The sequence below is a fragment of the Protopterus annectens genome, chromosome 3.part1 (assembly GCF_019279795.1).
Source record: "Protopterus annectens isolate FY-2018-M chromosome 3.part1, PAN1.0, whole genome shotgun sequence".
Classification (NCBI taxonomy): Eukaryota; Metazoa; Chordata; order Ceratodontiformes; family Protopteridae; genus Protopterus; species Protopterus annectens.
In genome coordinates this window covers 374,207,284-374,226,169 of record NC_056732.1, presented here as the reverse complement: position 1 = coordinate 374,226,169, position 18,886 = coordinate 374,207,284, and the positions used below count along the sequence as shown (strand labels likewise).

General features: G+C 39.2%; 1 protein-coding gene across 4 annotated transcripts in view; it reads left to right on the top strand.

The window, feature by feature from the left end:
• The window catches only part of LOC122798130 (biotinidase-like), a 327,465-nt gene that overhangs the window by 193,813 nt on the left and 114,766 nt on the right, over nucleotides 1–18,886 (top strand). For all 4 annotated transcript variants that reach the window (XM_044066837.1, XM_044066835.1, XM_044066838.1 and 1 more), the window contains exon 3: nucleotides 4,205–4,354. In XM_044066837.1, coding sequence (XP_043922772.1) covers nucleotides 4,205–4,354 — 150 coding nt within the window. The remainder of the gene's footprint in view (nucleotides 1–4,204; nucleotides 4,355–18,886) is intronic.

Here is an 18,886-nt window from a genome sequence, read left to right as displayed (position 1 = left end):
TAGCTTTATTATTGATTTTATCATGATTATCGAAGTTTTTCACATTTCATTTACTTTAGTAAGTTCCACATGCTGTCTCAGCTTTGTTTACCTTAATCACCAAAAAGGGAAATTAACTGGTTTCAAAAGCTTAGGCTGAATGATATTAAGATGTACATAGTTACTTAGTTTACTGTATCAGATATTATACATGTTGATAATCTGCTGCTGCAAGTACAAAGCCATTATTTTGTCCCCTTGTTATGCACCTGTATTATTCAGTATATTAATTCTGAATGCACTGCTGCTATGTGTTCTGAGTCTCAATAACTCTATCATTTGGTCATAAATATGGTTTGATGGACTATGGCATTTGACATTAATCTCTGTCTCTGTATATCTATATATATATATATATATATATATATATATATATGTATATACAGGCACATGTAGATACACACACACACACACACACACACACACACACACACACACACACACACACACACATATATATATAGGTTCATAGGTAGATACTAGGCTATCTACCATAGGGCATTTATAAGCCTAGCCCGAGTGTATTTGGCTTTCGCCTCCCTATTAGATTAGCCTACTGTGCCTCTGTATAGTAGGTCACAGAAGGTAGTCCTTTAAGATTAGTTTACTGTGCCTCTGTTGAGCAGGGACACAGAAGAGATCCCAGGGGTGAATTTGCGATTTCCCATCCACGCGTCCAGATTTCGCTTGAAGAGGGTCAACGAGGGGCTATGTCTAACATGAATTGGTATTCTATTCCAGAGTGAGGGGAGCCTCTGGGAAATGAATCTGTCCCTCTAGCATGTCTTATTTATTTTTGTGCTGAGGTTTAAGTCCCTGGAGCGTGTAGCTCTAAGGGATTTGGATTAGCATGTCCATTAATTCTGGGTTAGACATAGCTTTGGATGTCAGGCATAGATCACCTCTGAGTAGGCGGTAATCAACTGAGTAGAGCTGGAGTTTCTTTAGTCGAGCTGCATAGGACATCTGTTTGTAGCCCATGATCCTCTTGGTGATGTACTTTTGGGGTCTCTCCAGTTGCTGCAGGTGTCGGGTAAGGTACATCCCAAAAGGGGCATTGTATTCAATTATGGGCCTGATGAGTGACGAGTAGAGGGGCACAATGACCTCTCTTGATCTAGATGCGAACCCTTTCGTGATAAGGTGGGCTATATAGAAGGTCTTTCTAACCACTTTGGCAACGTGATTATCAAAGGAGAGATTACTATCTACGTTGGTCCCCAAATCTCTAATTACTTCTTCTGTACTTAATGGATTACCACCTATGTGGTAATTTGTGGGCACTTTGTTTTTCCCAAAGGGGATGACTATGCACTTTTTAGTGTTTAGCTTGAGGCCGTGGTTCTGGCACCAAGCATCTGTCTCCGTGAGACCCTTTTGGAGGATGCTTGTGTCAGCTGGAGAGTCGATTATGGCTGCCAGTTTGCAGTCATCTGCGAACTTTGTCAGCCATAGTCCCCCCATGTTAGCCTGAACCTCAGAGAAATGTATACCAAATAAGAGAGGTCCCAGAACTGAGCCTTGTAGGGTGCCACTTGTAACTGGTTTGGATTTGGACGTGGCACCTGCGATTCTGACCATGTGGGTTCTATCCCTGAGCCAGTTTGCAACCCATCTTGTGATATAGGGGTTGATATTCAAGCTGGTAAGCTTATTTATGATGCCCAAGTGGGGTATTGTGTCGAAGGCTTTTGCGAGGTCCAGGTAGGCTGTGTGGACTACCTTGCCCTCATCTATGGCTTTGGTAACTGTTTCAAAGAAATCAACTAGGTTTAAGAGGCAAGATCTGCCCTTAACAAAGCCGAATTGGGTAGGGTCCAGTGTCTGGAGGCTCCCAATGTCTTTGTTTATGAGTTCCATGATAATATGCTCCATAGCTTTACAGACCAGACTAGTCAGGCTTATGAGGCGATAGTTCCCAGGGTCCATTGTAGCCCCACCTTTGTGGAGTGGGACCACTGTAGCTGTACGCCATTCTTTGGGTACATATCCTGTAGTAAGGCTAAGTTTGAACAGTGACTTAATGTGAGGGTTCAGTTCTTCTTGGAGCTCGTGTAAGACACAGCCTAGGACACCGTCTGGTCCCATAGACACTGTGTTTTTTGCTTTGGAGAGGGCAGCTTTCACCTGTGCATCTGTGATGTCAGGGAGGTTACATTCAGTTGGGATAGGCATTTGCTCCTTTGAGGGGGAAGGGGGGGAGAAGTTAGCACTGAATCTGTCTGCCAGGATGTTGGCTATGTCTGTAGGTTCGGAATATTTTGTACTGTTAAGCAACAATTCAGAGCATATCTGGGAGTTTCCACCCATATTCCTGACATAACTAAAGAAGGCCTTGTGATTATTTTTAGTGTCTAGGGCAATTTTTCTTTCAAAACTGGCCTTTGATGATGGCCGTCCCTAGTGAAGCAACGTGGCTTGTCGAGCATGTCATCCCAGCCTGACAGACACTGAATCCCCTTTGAATGACACCAATACATTAGTCAATTGTTGAAACTGATCATTTTGTCTTTATACTGTGGCATCATTCTTGGTGATGGCAAGATGCTACTCAAGGTCAGGGTCATACCAGCCTGGGCTACATGATCAAAGAGCTCCTCTATGTCTCTTTTCATGTAGTCCAGGGAGGTAGGTCTCAGGTCATTCACACCAGCATGGACAATGACGGAGTCATATTTGTACTTGCTTTGGAGTGACTTGAGTGCTTGCATTATGTGGTGGATCCTGGCACCCGACAGGCAGCTTACAGTGACCTTCTCCTTGTTCAGTCTGGTGAGTGGGACATCACTGTGCCGGACAATAGAGTCCCCTATAACGAGTGTATTTGGTGTGTTGTTTAGCCTTAAGGGCTGCGACTGTGAGGCACACTGACTTTGTGAGATATGTGATTTGTGGATATTGTTGAGGGGTGGCTGTTGCTTGGATATCTGTTTTGGAGGTCTTTGCTGCTTAGGCAGATTTTTATTTAGAGCCTCCGAGTATGTTTTTGTGTGTTTATGTGTTGGGTATGCAGATGCAATAGGTCTATGTGAGACTGGATTTGTGGTGCGGGTGGTTACCTTTTCCTCCTGACTGACTGTGCCAGTCTTGGGTTGAGAGAGCTCTGCCTCCAGTTTGGCTGTATAACTGCATCTCTCACATGTATTAGAGTTTGTTGGAAGGAGGAGAGGGCTGTCTGTGTACATAAGGCAGTTGTAACATTGCCTCAAAATTCCCAGATTCACCAGCTGAACTGGAGAGTAACCCTGAAACTGACTCTTGGACATACCAGGTTAGTATAGGGAACTGGTTTTTCACTTGATCAGGAAGGACCAATCGGGAGCCTAGTACTTATGAGAAGTCTAGGAGGGTGTAGTGCTTTAGTTAGTGTTTCCTTATAAGAACTGAGCAAGTGCAGGGCTTTAGAAAGAGAATAGAGTGCTTACTTTGAGAGTTTGAACAGTTCTAAGGGAAAAAATGAAGAGCAGACTTTGTGGAGCCTGGAATAGTTTAAACCTGTTTAGGCGGCGCTGCCCGACGCTGCTCAGTGCGCAAAACTGCGCAAAAAGAGAGTTGTAGGGTTTTAAGAGAGAGGGATCAAGGAGTTTAGAATTGACACAAAATGGCCAATAAAACTACAGCTTCTAGGCAGTAACCACTCCTACAGGGACAGGCAGGCTGTTCAGTGTTAACCAGTGCCACTGGTGAACACAGAGACGTCCCTTCAGCACAAGCAAGCACTGGCCTTCTAGAAACTTGCAAACAGTTCAGAACAGCAAATCTGTAACTGAACTTTCTTAAATTTCAGAAAGTGGGAAAAAAGCAAGATTTTTTGTTTTTTTCTTTTTTGTTTTAGTTTAAAGGTAGCAGAGATACACAAGTAGCAGAATATTCACAACAGTGCAATAAATGACCTCACACTTGAGTACTAGGCCAAAGTCAGGTAAAATGCAGTTTTAAGAGAAAAAAAGTGCAACAAAGGAAATGCAGTAAACAGGCTCTAGATGTGTTCTAAATACTGTTTCTGATACAGATATAAACTTTAGCAAGCTGGAAAATGCAAAAAAGTAGTTAGCAAAGCAGTAAATCTTCACAAAAAATCAGAAGAAAATACTTAAAATCACAAAAGTGGCTGTGTGTGTGTGTGTGTGTGTATACTTAAAATACTTTTGTTTATTTCTTTCAGGGGGTTCAGATCATTGTCTTTCCAGAAGATGGTCTCCATGGTTTTAAATATACCAGAGAGTCAATTTATCCTTTCTTAGAGCCTGTTCCAGATCCAACCAAAGTAAAATGGAATCCTTGTTTACAACCTTCTTTGCACAGTGGAAATGAGGTAATAGTTTTCTTCACTATCTTTTAGATTAATAACCTACTCAAAACACAGACCTCAGGGACATGACTACATCTGAATATGTTTGGAGTTTTCCCTAACAAAATTGAAAAAAAAACAGTAGAAATTGTATCTTTTTTAAGCCTTCTGGGTTAAGAATGCCCACAAATAATAAAATCTGCATTTTTAGTTTTTTAGCTCCATGTTTACATTTAGTGCATTGAGATTATCACTTAGTACATCAGAATAGGGCAAACTACATTTGTCAGCTATCTTCAGATCTAGTGTCAGGGCTATGAACCGAAAAAGTAGAAGAACTGGATTTCTATCAAAGAAAAAGTACTAAAACTTTGGCACAAGATTCATAGGAGAAACCTCTACAGTCCGTCCTCTTTTCAGCTTCACGTGTGACCCATGTATGACTGACACTCCAACTGCAAATTCTGATTCCAATTAATTTTATCAAAACATCAAGACTACTGAGTCTAGATGTATTTTTCTTTGAGATACAATGATCTCAGTTTTAGTATGTATACATAGTAGTGGGACTGAAGACTGCTCTTCATATTGTAACAATGAGGTTTGAATTTTGATGTTTCATATTAGTTTTACTGGTTAGTGGTCACATTTTTGTGTATAGATCACCTTTGTTCTTTAGCCATATAGCCTTTTGCTTCAAATATCAAATTATTGACATCAGAGAGAGATTAACAAAATTTCATAAGAGTTTTGTTCAGAAATAGGTAATGGAATAAATGAGTGGGATACGATGTCCACTATTTTGAAGCCACTCATCAAAGAACTGTTTATGAGCCAGGATAGAAATTCTTGTTGCAGTACTAACACTACAGTGTAACGTGAGGAGGAGTTGTACCCCTGAGGTACTGTCCTTCATCATCATCATCATAATAATAAATACAGGAAAAGTACCAAGTGCACAGGCCTAACCTAAAGTGTTATAAAGTAGAATTGCTTTCCATAATCACTATCTAGATTGTCTTAAAAATCTATAAATATTGTTTCTGTTTTTGAGCTCTGATGGTATTCCTTCCATCAGTCTATTACTTCTTCTAAGAACCTACTTATTGTCTTTTGATTTCTGCTCATGGTTCTGAGTAAACACCAAAAATTAGCAATAGTAGCCAGCATCATGACTTAGAGGGACAAATCCCTGACTACAGTGCAGGCAATCCAGGTTTGATCAGTGGCTTGTCTGCCTGAGGTACTGGCAAGGAAGGATTGCTGTGGCCATTCTGCAAAGAGGAGAGTAATGTACATACTCAGGATATACTAGGACTGTTTTATTTCCCTGGTAGAGACTGTAGAAACAACCAAAATGTGCTTCCTGAGGGAGGGTAGAGCATCCTACTGACATCAGACCCCTGCAGTAGTGAGAGCAGTTCAGTGCTGGCACCCACTGCATGTCTGTCTGACTGGGTGGTATTGGACATATGCAGGGGTGATTCAAAATAGTAAAAAATATTCCCTGGGAGCAGTATTACTCTGTTTCAGGATCTTTGATCTCCTTACTGTCCCTAGACATGTGTCAGACATAGCCCAGGGGAAGCTAAGTCTGGCCTACTAGACCTACTGAAAGGGGAGAGAAAATGGTGGCAACTGATAATCAGCTATGATGAGGCAAAAATAAGGTATGCAAATACCACTAGTACTTTTCTATACATTTAAGCATTCAAAAAATAATCATCCAAAAGATCTTATAGACTTGTGTGAGAAGTTCTCTAAGTTGACTATAGTACAGAAAAATATTATGTTTTGCAAGTGATTTCTGCATATTAGGTGTTCAAATCCTGTTACCCTTTTTGTTATACATCTATGTAAAATTACAGCCTTAATATGTGGGGCTTATAGGGGTAAGAAAACTATAGTTTGGATTATACAGGGCTGATGAATAATTACTATGATTAAGACATCTTAAGTTTTGAATGTAATCAATCCAAAGATGAATTATAGCATTAAACTTTTTCACGAAGAAATTATTTATATCAGTTTTAAAATGTAACTACTTGTGTACTCGAATAGCAAAATCTTTAGCTAGATGGATATGTTCTCTGTTTCCATTGAACATCTAATAAATAAAATTACATTTAGTAGTACAGATGACTTATATTTGATTTTCCTATAATTCTAGACATATTATTTTATACAGCCCAAAACAAAATGGCTTAATGTGTGCTATAAGATAATACAATCATCTTACCTGGTTACAATTTTTGTCCAGCATTATGTCATCAATGCACAATAAAAAATACTAAGTCCTCAAGAACTACATATGAATAGATGCTGAAAATGTCTTTAAGATGAAACCCTGTTGAACTCCTTGACTAGTGAGGTGACAATTTATTGTTCACTCCCTGAATCAACCTTCCAACATGTATTTCTTAGACATTCGCTTGTCCAGTTTATTAAAGAGGCAAAATTAATTATGTTTAGTATTCAGTAGTCGTGTGCTTAACTTTGCCAAAAAATGGCAGTGGCGATATTTGCATCAAATATCTCTTTCAAAACCCACCTTTGTATAGCACTAAAAAGTCTAAACTGGTTAACACTACCTCATCAACTATAACATGTACATAGCTTCTCACCACCTATAAAAATATTCAGCATCTATTTGTTCAGCACTAAATACCATTCTACACAATTATGTTCCCATTCAGTCATTATGATATCCAATGACCAAAAACTCCTCTCTGTCCTCAAACCTATCAAATCTGCTGGGTATGGTCTGTACTCGTACTGTGTTGCCAAGGCCTGGAGTACCTTACCTTTACCCATCAGATCAATATGCTCCATTCAGTTCTTTAAAACCCTTCTAAAAGACTTCCTAACCAAAATCTGTCTCTCTTCTTGCTCATCCCCAGGATAAACTATATCCCTAAATATGAACAAGGTACTGTACCTATTTATACTTTAAAGCTCCTTACTCTCCCTTCTTAACTCACTTCAATCAATTTCTCTCCCTGAATCTGTATCCAAATATGCCATAACCTTGCTTTTTCCTCCAACTTCATAATACAGTTCACGATTGTATTATACTAACTTACCCTTAATTTCTTTAAACTGGTTAAAATTTCTCTAAATATCAAATCATTGTTGAATAAGTTGTATCAATTCTTAACAAATTTTTTCACATCATATCTAATTTGGTATAATTGTTTAAACTGTAGATTTCTTATTGTTTTTATATAGTATTATTTTTTGAAGATTATAAAATTATTGTTCTTAAAATGTTTTTGTATACTTTGGAGCTTTTCTCCCCAGGTCTTTGCTAAAAATGGGCACCTAACCAGTCATACTTCCCTGGTAATCAAACATCAATAAATAAAAGAGTGAAGAAGTCTAAATAACAAGTATGTGGCATCCCTGATCCAGAGCTGTAATGATGTTATTAAAGAGCATAATATTACAGGTATCAGTGAATCTAATTTATATAAGCACGTCGGAAATTATGAACTATATATTTTTTTCCATCTCAGTGACCAATTGCTTTTAAATTAAAATTTCCATGGCCTTATGTATGTTAGACAAGGTACTGATGCATCCATATTTTTACATTATCTCAATTACTCTTATTTTGTTGAGTGGTCTAATAACCACTTTTTCTACTCTTCTTGAATTTCACATTTCTTGTAGCTTTTCCCTAAAATCTTGGCTAAGGGTTCTAATAATTTTTCTTTTAATAATTTTCGATCCTCACTATTATTAATGCCATCGTAACCGGATGTTTATCCTCTTGCAAGAATATAGCTAGCTATCAGTTGTGATCAGAATATGATGTTCACTTGAAGGGTATTCCATGTCAAGATGGAACACATTGGGACTACAAAGGGATAGTCATAAATGTTCTTAAAAATGATGAGTTACACTTCGATAGTCTATCCTTTCCATTGTTTAGTTAGTACTACAAGTGTCAAATGATGATTAGGTCTAACACTAAAACTACTGCAATAATTGAAAATGTGGTTTAAACAGATATGACTTTTCTCTTCAATGAAGAATGTTACCTTGTCAAATCTATCTGGATTTGAAGGGTACATCATTCCTGCAGAACAGTTAAGGACACAAATGCTTACTCTCACTCACTGCTGTCTTGGAACACTTGACTAAGCTGTGAGAAAATCAGCACAATAGTGGAATCAATGAATGCATCATGGTATAAGTGCATCATCCATTGTCATATGTTTAGTTATGTGAAAGCATTACATCATGTTAATGAATCAAACAATATGTGCCCCTGTAATTACACTGAAGTAATCTTGCTGTGTGTCAAACAACATTGCCTGATGTCAGGTATACCAAAACATACCTGTGGCCTTTTGCTGTTGTCACTGTGATGGTAGAACAACAATTATATACAATTTGGATATAATCCCATATTAGAGCACATACCTTACTTAGGCAACAAAATACATTACATCATATCATGTCCTCAATCCAGAGGAGGTATCTCACTGCAACTAGTATGGAAATGGCAGCATCAGTTTTCAATACAGCTTTTCAAAATGAAAATTAGAATAAACTCTTGTAAGATGCAGCAACATCTACACGTGAATATAGCATATGTTGGAGTGCAAGCAGAGATGTTGGGATTCAAACTATATACCTAATGTCAAAAGCCATTGAAGGTTTGCTGGAACACAAGCACCACTCAAGATATATTTCAATGTATGACATCAACATTGTGTATTACATCGATGTTTCCAATAAAAAGTGGTCACACAGCACAAGCACACTGTAAAGATACACATCATATATTTGTTTGTAACCTGTTCTGCACAGTAAGTGAAAGAAACACACACTCACAGAGGACAGTCAGTCCTGTATTTGAACTCCCTACCTACCTACTGACACAATCTACATGCAAGTGTATTATATGCACATGCCACAGAAGAAGTCATGAGCCACACTACATCTTTGAACGGATGACATCAGCTGTGTCTTACAAAGGAGATGTGTATGCAAAAGTGACATCTACAACCATGTAAAATTATAACAGTTGTCAATACTAAGAGGTGTAAGACCCTCCTGCATCAATTTACATTCATACCCACACACACACACACACACACAGTCTTGAGGTTCTCATGGCTGCATTTGAAGTGCATTATATGCATGTGGCCTTACTTGTGTAAGAGTGCATTTTTGAAAGGATTACATCATCAGTGTGTTGCAGACAGTGTGTGTTTGTGGACAGAGTGAAAAGTGGATGTGGGATTCATCTGACCATGTAAATGTTTCTTACGAGTGGGAGTGAAATGAGCACAGTTGTTGAACTAATCCTTCAGTGATGCCTTTGCCCCACCATTGCATGCACACACACAAATTGAGAGTTGTGTGATTAGAGCCCCCAACCATCTAGACAAACAGTCTAGAGGACACAGTACTTATCTCAAGCACCATCACAGAAGTCTGACCTCTACTATGATAAAATGCACTATAGAGAGGACATGTTAGGGCCAAAGCTTAATTCAACAATGAATTGTTGAGCTTGCCTTCCCCATTTGTGCAACTTTAGGAGGTGAGCAAACAGGATTGACTGCCGAAGGAAAAAAGTGAAATTAATTTTGTTAGCTTTCTGTAGCACAAACAGGCTTACCTGCAATGCATGGCTGTCAGCAGTCCTAACTTTTTCTGTGGCACAAGGTGTAAGCTCAGTGAGCTAAATGGAAAGCAAGAGAGTAGGAACAGGGTTTGAGTCTAGTATGCAGATCATTTTACAAAGGTTGTCAGGATGTGGTTATTATAAGTAATTTTGATCATGACTGTAACACTATAAGGAATGTCTATCCTAAATATGTTGATTGCCCAATCTGTGTCAGCAATGCCTACTGAAATAAACTTTTTATACCTACTATATACCAGCCTTGTTTCAAGGGAAGTTACAAGTTAATTTGGTGTACAATTTGTTAAACATGACAAAGATAGTATGTATTTTTAAATAATTATGACCAGGACATATACAAACTATGTGTGCAGGGCAGGATGTCTTATGGGCATTATGCTTCCTCACAGTAAGGACAGTGGCCAAATGATATAAGATTTTATACATCAGCCTACTAAATATGGAACAGTATAATGTGATGAGTCACAAGAACTGATGAGGGACACGGAGGTGGAGAGTCACATAAGAGTTTGTGTTATGGCACAGTTATGAACATTTTTATAGTGTGTCTGTGTTAGGTGTGTCCTCATTCAGAATGTGTTCTGCTTTGTAACAATAAATGATAGATATAGGGATAGATGTGGAAAAGTGACAATAACCAGTACATCCACATACCTTTGGTTACTTTCTGTTTATTTATATCATTTATATGCTCTATAACCCTTTCTTTTGGCATGCAATTCATTTTGCCAACTAGAAGGCTCTACAAACAGTACAGTCTGCATAATAAACCAGATCTTTACTCTTACAGTTGGCATAAAATTCTATCTCTATTAGAGAGCCAGCACTGGATTTTTCAGAAATTAGATATTTGTTAGAATATATTTACATGATCTGCAAGTACAGCATTTAAAAGTCCCTTTTCGATCAGAGTGAACTGCAGTCCCTCTCAAGTTATTCTGAAAGCATAATTGTCATTTAAGTAAAGGCTATTCATAAAACAAAACCTAGGAGAATCATCAGTAACCATTCTGATGCCATGGTCAGCTTGTAAAGCAGACCAATTCCTTTTCAAAATATTACGTACTACATTCACATCACTCGAGGAGGTAAGACAAATCCTATTCATGCAATGTGTACCAGCAGAAGTGGCGTCTACAACATTATCATTAATAGATCTCTCAGAAAATTAGGGTCTTCCATCACTAACCCTCATATGAAGTACCCCATTCATGCACCATTTGATCTCATGTAATGTATATCCTTGAGCTAGAAATTATTTTATTATTTATTTATTTTACATTTGTTCACCGGGATAGTCCGACTGGATACATGTCCATTTTCAGCGGAGGCCCGAGGAGAAAAGCTCCACATAGACAGACTTACATAGATTACACAGAAGTTAGCAAACAATTATAAAAACAAAGAGATTATATACAATGTGTTAGTAGTGTTCCCTAGTAGGGACTCACAATTCTCATGGACAGACAATTAAAAGTAAGAGACATCAGATTGGAAGCAGAGCTTGGTGATGTAGTTACAAGTTATGATAATTGCAGAATATGCTTTTAGTTTATAACTTAATCAGGGTTGGTACATGGGCATAGCCAATTCACTTTGAGATACTGTTTGAGGTTTTTTTTTTAAGAGACTTTTGGAGGATTGTAGGGTTATATAGTTTGGTAACGAATTCCAGGTTTTGCCAATGAAGTTGTTAAACAGGGATTCACCAGCAGAGTTATTAGCTTTGTGGGTTTGGACCAGTAGTTTATCAGCTGACCGTTGGGATCTTAGGTTGCTATATGGCATAATAATGTTTTTAAGTGAGGGGGTATCCTCAAGGTGGTACAAAATTTTGTGCGCTATTAAGAGTTGATTGAATTGAATTAAGCTGGGCAGTTCTAGCCACTCTAGTTGTTTAAGGTTATGGCAGTGGTAGGTTCTATAGGTGGAGCCAGTGGTGAATCTAGCAATATGATTGTAGCTATGGGACAGCTTACCTAGTTCGGATTTGTTGAGGTTTTAGAGTACAGGTGAGACATATAAAAGAGTAGAGAGTAGGTGTGATTTGGCGATTGCAGTCCTAGCCAGTGGGGTTAAAAATGTCTTGTTTCTATACAGTGACCCAAGCTTCTTATTGATGGTCTGTATGGTTTTGTTGACCTGTAGGTCAAATTTGAGATTATTGTCTATGATAACCCCTAGCAGTTTGATGTGATTATCTAGGGAAATAGTGATACTATTGTTAGATGTGACAGAGAATGAAAGTGTGGTGGATCTACTAGTGGGAGAAAAGAATAGAAGTTTGGTTTTATTGGGGTTCAGAATAGGCATTGGTTGGTGAGCCAGTTCTCAATAGTGTTAAATGTATTTTGGGTTAAGATTTGCAAGTCAGATGGGGAGGTGGCTGAGCAGATGAGAGTGGAATCATCTGCGTATTGAATGCAGGTAGCTTTAGGGATAGCAGTGTGGAGGTTGTTGATAAAAATAGAGAAGAGTATGGACCTAGTATGGACCCTTGAGGGGCACCAAGTGTGAGAGGTAACTGGCTGTAGAGTTTGCCCTGCCATAGTACTGCCTGCTGTCTACCAGTCAGGTAGGACTGGAACCACTGGATAGCAGGCTTGTTGAGGGAAATAGATTTTAGTGAAAGAATGAGAAGTTCATGGTTGACCATGTCAAAGGCTTTTGATAGGTCAAGAAAGAGGGCAGAGGTTAGCCTATTGTCATTCCTGTTTTGGTTTATGGCAGTAGTAAAGGAAAGGAGGGCTGATGTGGTGCTCTGGTATGGCCTGAAACCATGCTGGGAGTCGGATAGTAAGTTATTCTGTGAAAGGTATTGCATTAGTTGCTTGTGTACACACTTTTCCATTATTTTGGCTAGTGGGGAAAGAATGTCAATTGGTCTATAGTTGGATATGTCTGAGGAGCTACCACCTTTATGGAGTGGGATGACGTGAGATATTTTCCAGAGGGAGGGGATAGCATTTTTGGATAAGGTTCACTTGATGAGGATAGATATGGGATATGCAATGGCATCTGCAGCTATTTGTAGGTACTCTGCAGGGAGGAGGTCAGCAGCGAGGGTGGTAGGTTTTAGTTTTTTTAGAAGTGTTTTCTTAAGAATTCCAAAAGCTGGAACCAGGTCATTGCCATCATCATGTAACCTCATTAGCCACAGGAATTGTCCCTTCATAACATTTCTAGTAATATGACACGGATGCATACTGGTTCTATGTAGCAGGGTATTCCTCTAACAAGTTTTCCTATAGATACAAGTGTGGCAATGTCCCAGTGATCCCTTATCAACTGTAACACCAAGGAGGTCTATACTTCCATGAAAAAGGCAATGACTAAACTTTAAAAAATCCGTTGTCTTGCATAACAAATCAATAAAACTATTCAAGCTCTGTTCTGTTTCTTTTCATACGAGAAGGATATCATCCACAAATCGCCTATAGCACAGGTTATTCCCCAGAAAAACATTATTATGTAATACATACTCCTGTTTCCTGCATGCAAGAGCCAAGTTGGCATAAGTGTTGGCACATGCAGCTCCTGTCTGCTGGATATAAAAAGTCATTTTTGAAAACAAAGATATTATTTTCAAGTATAAGTTTGGTTAATTCACATACCAAATTGACCTTATTCACAGGCCAGTCAGTATTGTTACTATGGAATTGCTCACACAATCGATGCCCCAATCATTGGGTATCGCTGTTTTTATATGGGCTGAAGAAGCAGATTGAGTATCTGTGAAAGTGCTTACCTTTTATTTTATGTTTTTTATTTTATTAAAGTTTATAGTTCATTTTCAGATGTGTTGATTGGAGTTTTATTTATTTTCTTAGAGTCTTTAAAATCTGTTCATGAAAGGTCATAACTGGATTAAAATTAAGTTATATCTTATTAAACATATCATGAAAGTATAACATCACAGTAAGAAATAATGTGACATATTAGGAATTAGACCCTTGATGCTATGGCCAAAACAAGCAATCTTAAGACAAGTAATTTATGTCAACAGTCCACAGAAAAAGTTGAACTTTGTAACATTCAATAGTCATAAAACTTTTAAAATATCTATTGCAAAATATTGCCTTTATTCTACATTTACCCACTATTCCAGTAGCACAGCATGTTTAAGCACATTGGCAGGAGGATAACCAGACTATTGAGGGCGATGGAAACAACTGACCAGGTTTTGCCATAGGACATGAACAGGGATTTTCCATCACGCATCACTGGCATGGGATGGCAATCTTTGGGCAAATGCTGAAGACAAAAAGTGAAGCTTTCTTATGGGACATTTCTGGCAAGGTGTGTTTTGTGTGATTTTATATTTTACCAGATTAAATGAGTGAAAAATGAGTTGCTAGGAAATTGTTTAAATAGGGTGGGTGGGAAAGCAAAGGGGAGGACAAAGAGGAAGGAGTAGAGGAATTTGCAGGAAGGTAGTGGGAAAGAACCTTAGCTATCCACTTCTTAACAGCATAAATGTAAAACTGTAGACAATTTGCTAAAGTTGAACTGTCACCACACCAAGGGTAGGTGACAACAGAATAATGTTGTAGAGTCAGCTGTGCCAAATCAAGTGTGTCAAGAAGGCATGTGGGTGAAGTGGAGAGCTATATATGGGTCTTTATTTTTTTTGGGGGGACAGGTGTCCTTTTTTTTACTTTCAAAGCAAGAGGAATGTTGGAGAAGGGCTTAAGAATTTGAGGATCGGGTAGGTAGAGTAGTTGAGGAAGCAGGCCCAGACATACGGGACATACAAGGCAGACAGGTACGGTAATGGACACAAACAGTTGGAGGGCATTATGACTGGGGATAGGTAGGGGACATCACAGGTGCACCCTTGCCCGCAGAATTGTCATTATTGTCTACTGTCTTAGTTTTCTGTGTTAGTGGTTGATGTGGTATCATATTGGCAATATGACAAAGCACCTTTTCTATACAGCTGATTTGGTCACAGAGGCCCCTTTCCATGATACCCTCCGCCAGCCCTGTCAGCTCTCACCAGGTACCAAAATCACCACCTCCACTACTACTTGTCCCAGAGGGTACCAGTGTACCAGCATTCAGGACAGAGCTACCTGATACATATGGAGCCTGTAGGGCAGGGCTTGGGTAGGCAGTGTTGACAGGTTGTGACTCTGAAGGGCTGGGTGTCAATGCTGCAATCTGTGGAGGGATGGTAGACTGATCTACAGTGGTCAGTCTACCCCCCTGTGCTGAATGTCATTTTAAAAGCTGAAATGTATGAAAACAGAACAATTTTAAGTATGGAAATATTTAAAAAAGAGAGAGAAGGGGTAGGGTGAGCCAAAAAAGATACGTAATTAGATCCGTGGCATGCCACATGGCTTTATTATTTCAGTACATACACATTTATGATTATTCAGTCTATATACCTTTGCCACATCCAGGTATGATGGGAAAGTCTTACTCTGCTGTATCATTAATCAACTACACTGCTATGATATCATAAATACAAGTATTTATTTCACTCTTGACATATTGCATATAATTACAATAGTTATTAGGTTTACAGTTAGTTCTGATACATATGTACCTGTGCCTCTCTGAGGTGATTTAACCTCTCTTGGGTCACCTCCCTGTTTACTACAATGTCTTCAGCAACTATACAACAGAGAAGAAGAACCATGAAAGCATAATGAATACCAGTCTTATAGGTTCATAGGAGCTTACAAGCCTAGCCAGTATAACCTGATTTTACCCAATATGTGGTCCCTAGGGGCAAGAAAATGGCACAGGTTTATGCATTTGCCTTGAGTATTTTACATATTGCCCCTGTGCATAAGGAGCAAAGGCATTACACTAGGTGTGAATTTGATATTCCCAATCCATTGATCCAAATTGCATTTGAAGAGGGATAGAGAAGGACTCTGTTTAATGTGAATATGAAACCTGTTCCAAAGGAATGTTACTCTCTGTGACACATATCTGTCTCTCTAGCATGTTTTGTTTGAATCACTGATTAGGTTTAGATCCCTAGATTGGGTGACTCTCATGCTGTTTGTCCTGTGGCTGTGTAGTGGCTCCATCAGGTATAGATTTGTGAGTGCCTATTAGGTTAGGCAAAGGTCACCCCTTAATAGTTGGCAGAAGACAGAGTAAAGAGATAGGGATTGTAGTTAATTCACATAAGACATGTTGTTAACACCTGTTTTCTTTGTGAGAAACCTTTGGGGTCACTCCAGCTGTTGTAAATGCCTAGTCAAGTACATGGCAAATCGAGCATTGTACTCGATATTGGTCTAATGACAGCTGAGTACAGTGGGACTATAACTTCCGTGGATCTGGATGCAGTACCTTTACTTATAAGTTGTGCCACATAGAACAACTTTTTTACCACTGTGGATACATGGTGGTCAAAGGTCAGGCTACTACCTATCTGCATACTAAGATCTCTCACCTCTGAGTCTACTGTTAGGAGTGTACTATTAATGTTGCAATTTGCAGTAGTCTTTGGCTTTTCAGTGGGCATGATAATGCATTTTTTGCATTTAGTTTTAGGCAATGGCTCTGGCACCAATCATTTGTTTGATTTAGACCCTCCTGAAGGATATATACATCACTGGGGGATTTGATGAGTGCCCCCAGCTTGCAGTCATTGGCAAACTATGTTATCCTAAGGTCTTCCACATTAGCCTTGACTTCAGAGAAGTACATTCTGAACAAGAGTTGTCTCAGCCCTGAGCCCTGTGGCACACCACTAGAAACTAGCCTCTTGCTGGATTTGGATTCACCCACTTTAACTACGTGTCATGTCCATAAGCCAATAGGCTATCTGTCTGGTGGTGTACATATGTTCAGTTTTGTGAGTTTATTTACAATACCCGAGTGTGGGATTGTGTCAAATGCCTTGGCCAGGTCAAGGTAGGTGATATACATAGTTTTAACCTCATCCATGCCTTAGTGCCTTTTTCAAAAAAGTCCACCAGATTTAGTAGGCATGACTTGCCCTTCATAAAGGTGAGCTGGGTTTGGGTCTAGTGTTGGGAGGTTTCCTATGTCATTATTTATCAGGGTCATGATTATTCTTTCCATGGCCTTACATATAAAAACTAGTCAAACTTATGGGTCTGTAATTACTTGGGTCAGTTGATGGTTCCCCTTTATGCAGACAAATGACTGTTGCTGTCCTTCACTCTATCGGGGCAAAGCCAATCCATAGGCTGTGGTTAAAAAGAGATCCCAGTGGGATTGATAGGTCCTGATTCAAGCTGTTTAAGAGGCAATATGGTACATCATCAGACCATTTTGAAGCCACTAAAGGACACTAAGGGAGTGCAGTTTCTTGTTGAGATGAAAGCTTTGAGCAGTAACACATTTAGCTTGTCCTAAGTAGCTTTTGCTATGTTGGAAGGTTTGTCTGTTTGGCAATACCTAAAAAAAGACACTATCAGGTGGATAATGTTTTGGCTAATATCCAAAAGCCTAGAGGTGACAGGTGAAGACCATTCCTGGCAAAGCAATGTAGCCTGTCAACCATGTCCTCCTGGGCTGACAAGTGATGGACCACTTTAGAATGACAGCAGTAGCTAAGCCAATTGTTAAAGTTGATCATTTTCTGTTGGTATTGCAGCATCATCCTTGGAGATACTAGAGTGCTGCTCAAAGCTAGGCCCATACCTGATTGTGACACATATTCTGACAGCTCAATCATGTCTCTCTTCATATAGTCCAAGGCGATACATCTCGATCATTCATTCCCACATGGACTATGACAGAGTCATACTGGTACTTGGGGATAAGTGATCTGAGTCCTTGCATGATCTGGCAGATCCTAGACCCTGAAAGACAACTAACTGTAACCTTCTCCTTAGCCAGCGTGGTAAGAGGGACATCACTGTGTCTCACAAACTGAGTCTCCTTTGACCAAAATATGGGGTTGTAGGGTGTTTTGCCTATGAGCATGGTAGCTGAAACATAATGAGATGTGGCTTTATGTCTTGTAATGGGAATTTTGATGTCTGTGTGCATGCAAAGTTTCTGTGGACTGCATCTTAGAGGCCTTTGAGGTTTAGGTAAGTTACATGTGAGCATCTCCACATATGTGGGTCTATGTGTCTAGTCCTTTGTCGGTCCAATGATTGGTGTGTGTGTATGTGTGTCGCTGACAACCAGTTTGTTGCTTTTTGCATCTTTATTTCAGCCTGGATTCCAGTGTCAATGTGTAACTACATCTCTAACATATTGTATTTGTCTGTCCAAGAATTAAGTGGTTGCCAGTATACATAAGACAATTGCTGCATTGCCACAAGATGCCCATGTCCACCAAGCTAGATGCAGAGATAGCAGGAAAGTGCCTATCCTTGGTTGCAGGTCCTAATGTGTACTTTGCAAGAGACAGGAGTGGAGGCTATTTTTAACCAGATGGGGGGTGGGTGGTTAATTTGGAGTAACCAACAGCTAATCTATCCAGCAAATCTACCCAACACCCAAACCAGATGCTCTTTGAGCAGTGATAGTCCCGGGTGTTGTAACAATGTAATATAGACCTAAACAGTCCTAACTAAATACATTTATGCTGCACACTGAATAGACTAGCTGCCTCATGAGTAGTGTGTGACTAAGGTAAAGTTCCAAGATAGTTTTTATATTGGAATTTCAAGTTCTGGTAATTGTGTATACACAAGGCACTCCTAACTGCCACTGCATGAAAAGCAGCCTTGCACAAACGTGAGGCTTATATACGCTCAGAAAAAAAAGCAAGTTTTACACTAACTATGCCCTAAGGCCAATCAGATAAGTACACAGTTAACTTTCTACCAGCAATTCCTAGCTCAAATAGGTGAATCAGACCTCTGCCACAAGAGTGCAGACTTTGACCATCTTAATATAAAACAACTGGTTTGGAGCCTAAGTGTTAAGAAACCACAAACAGT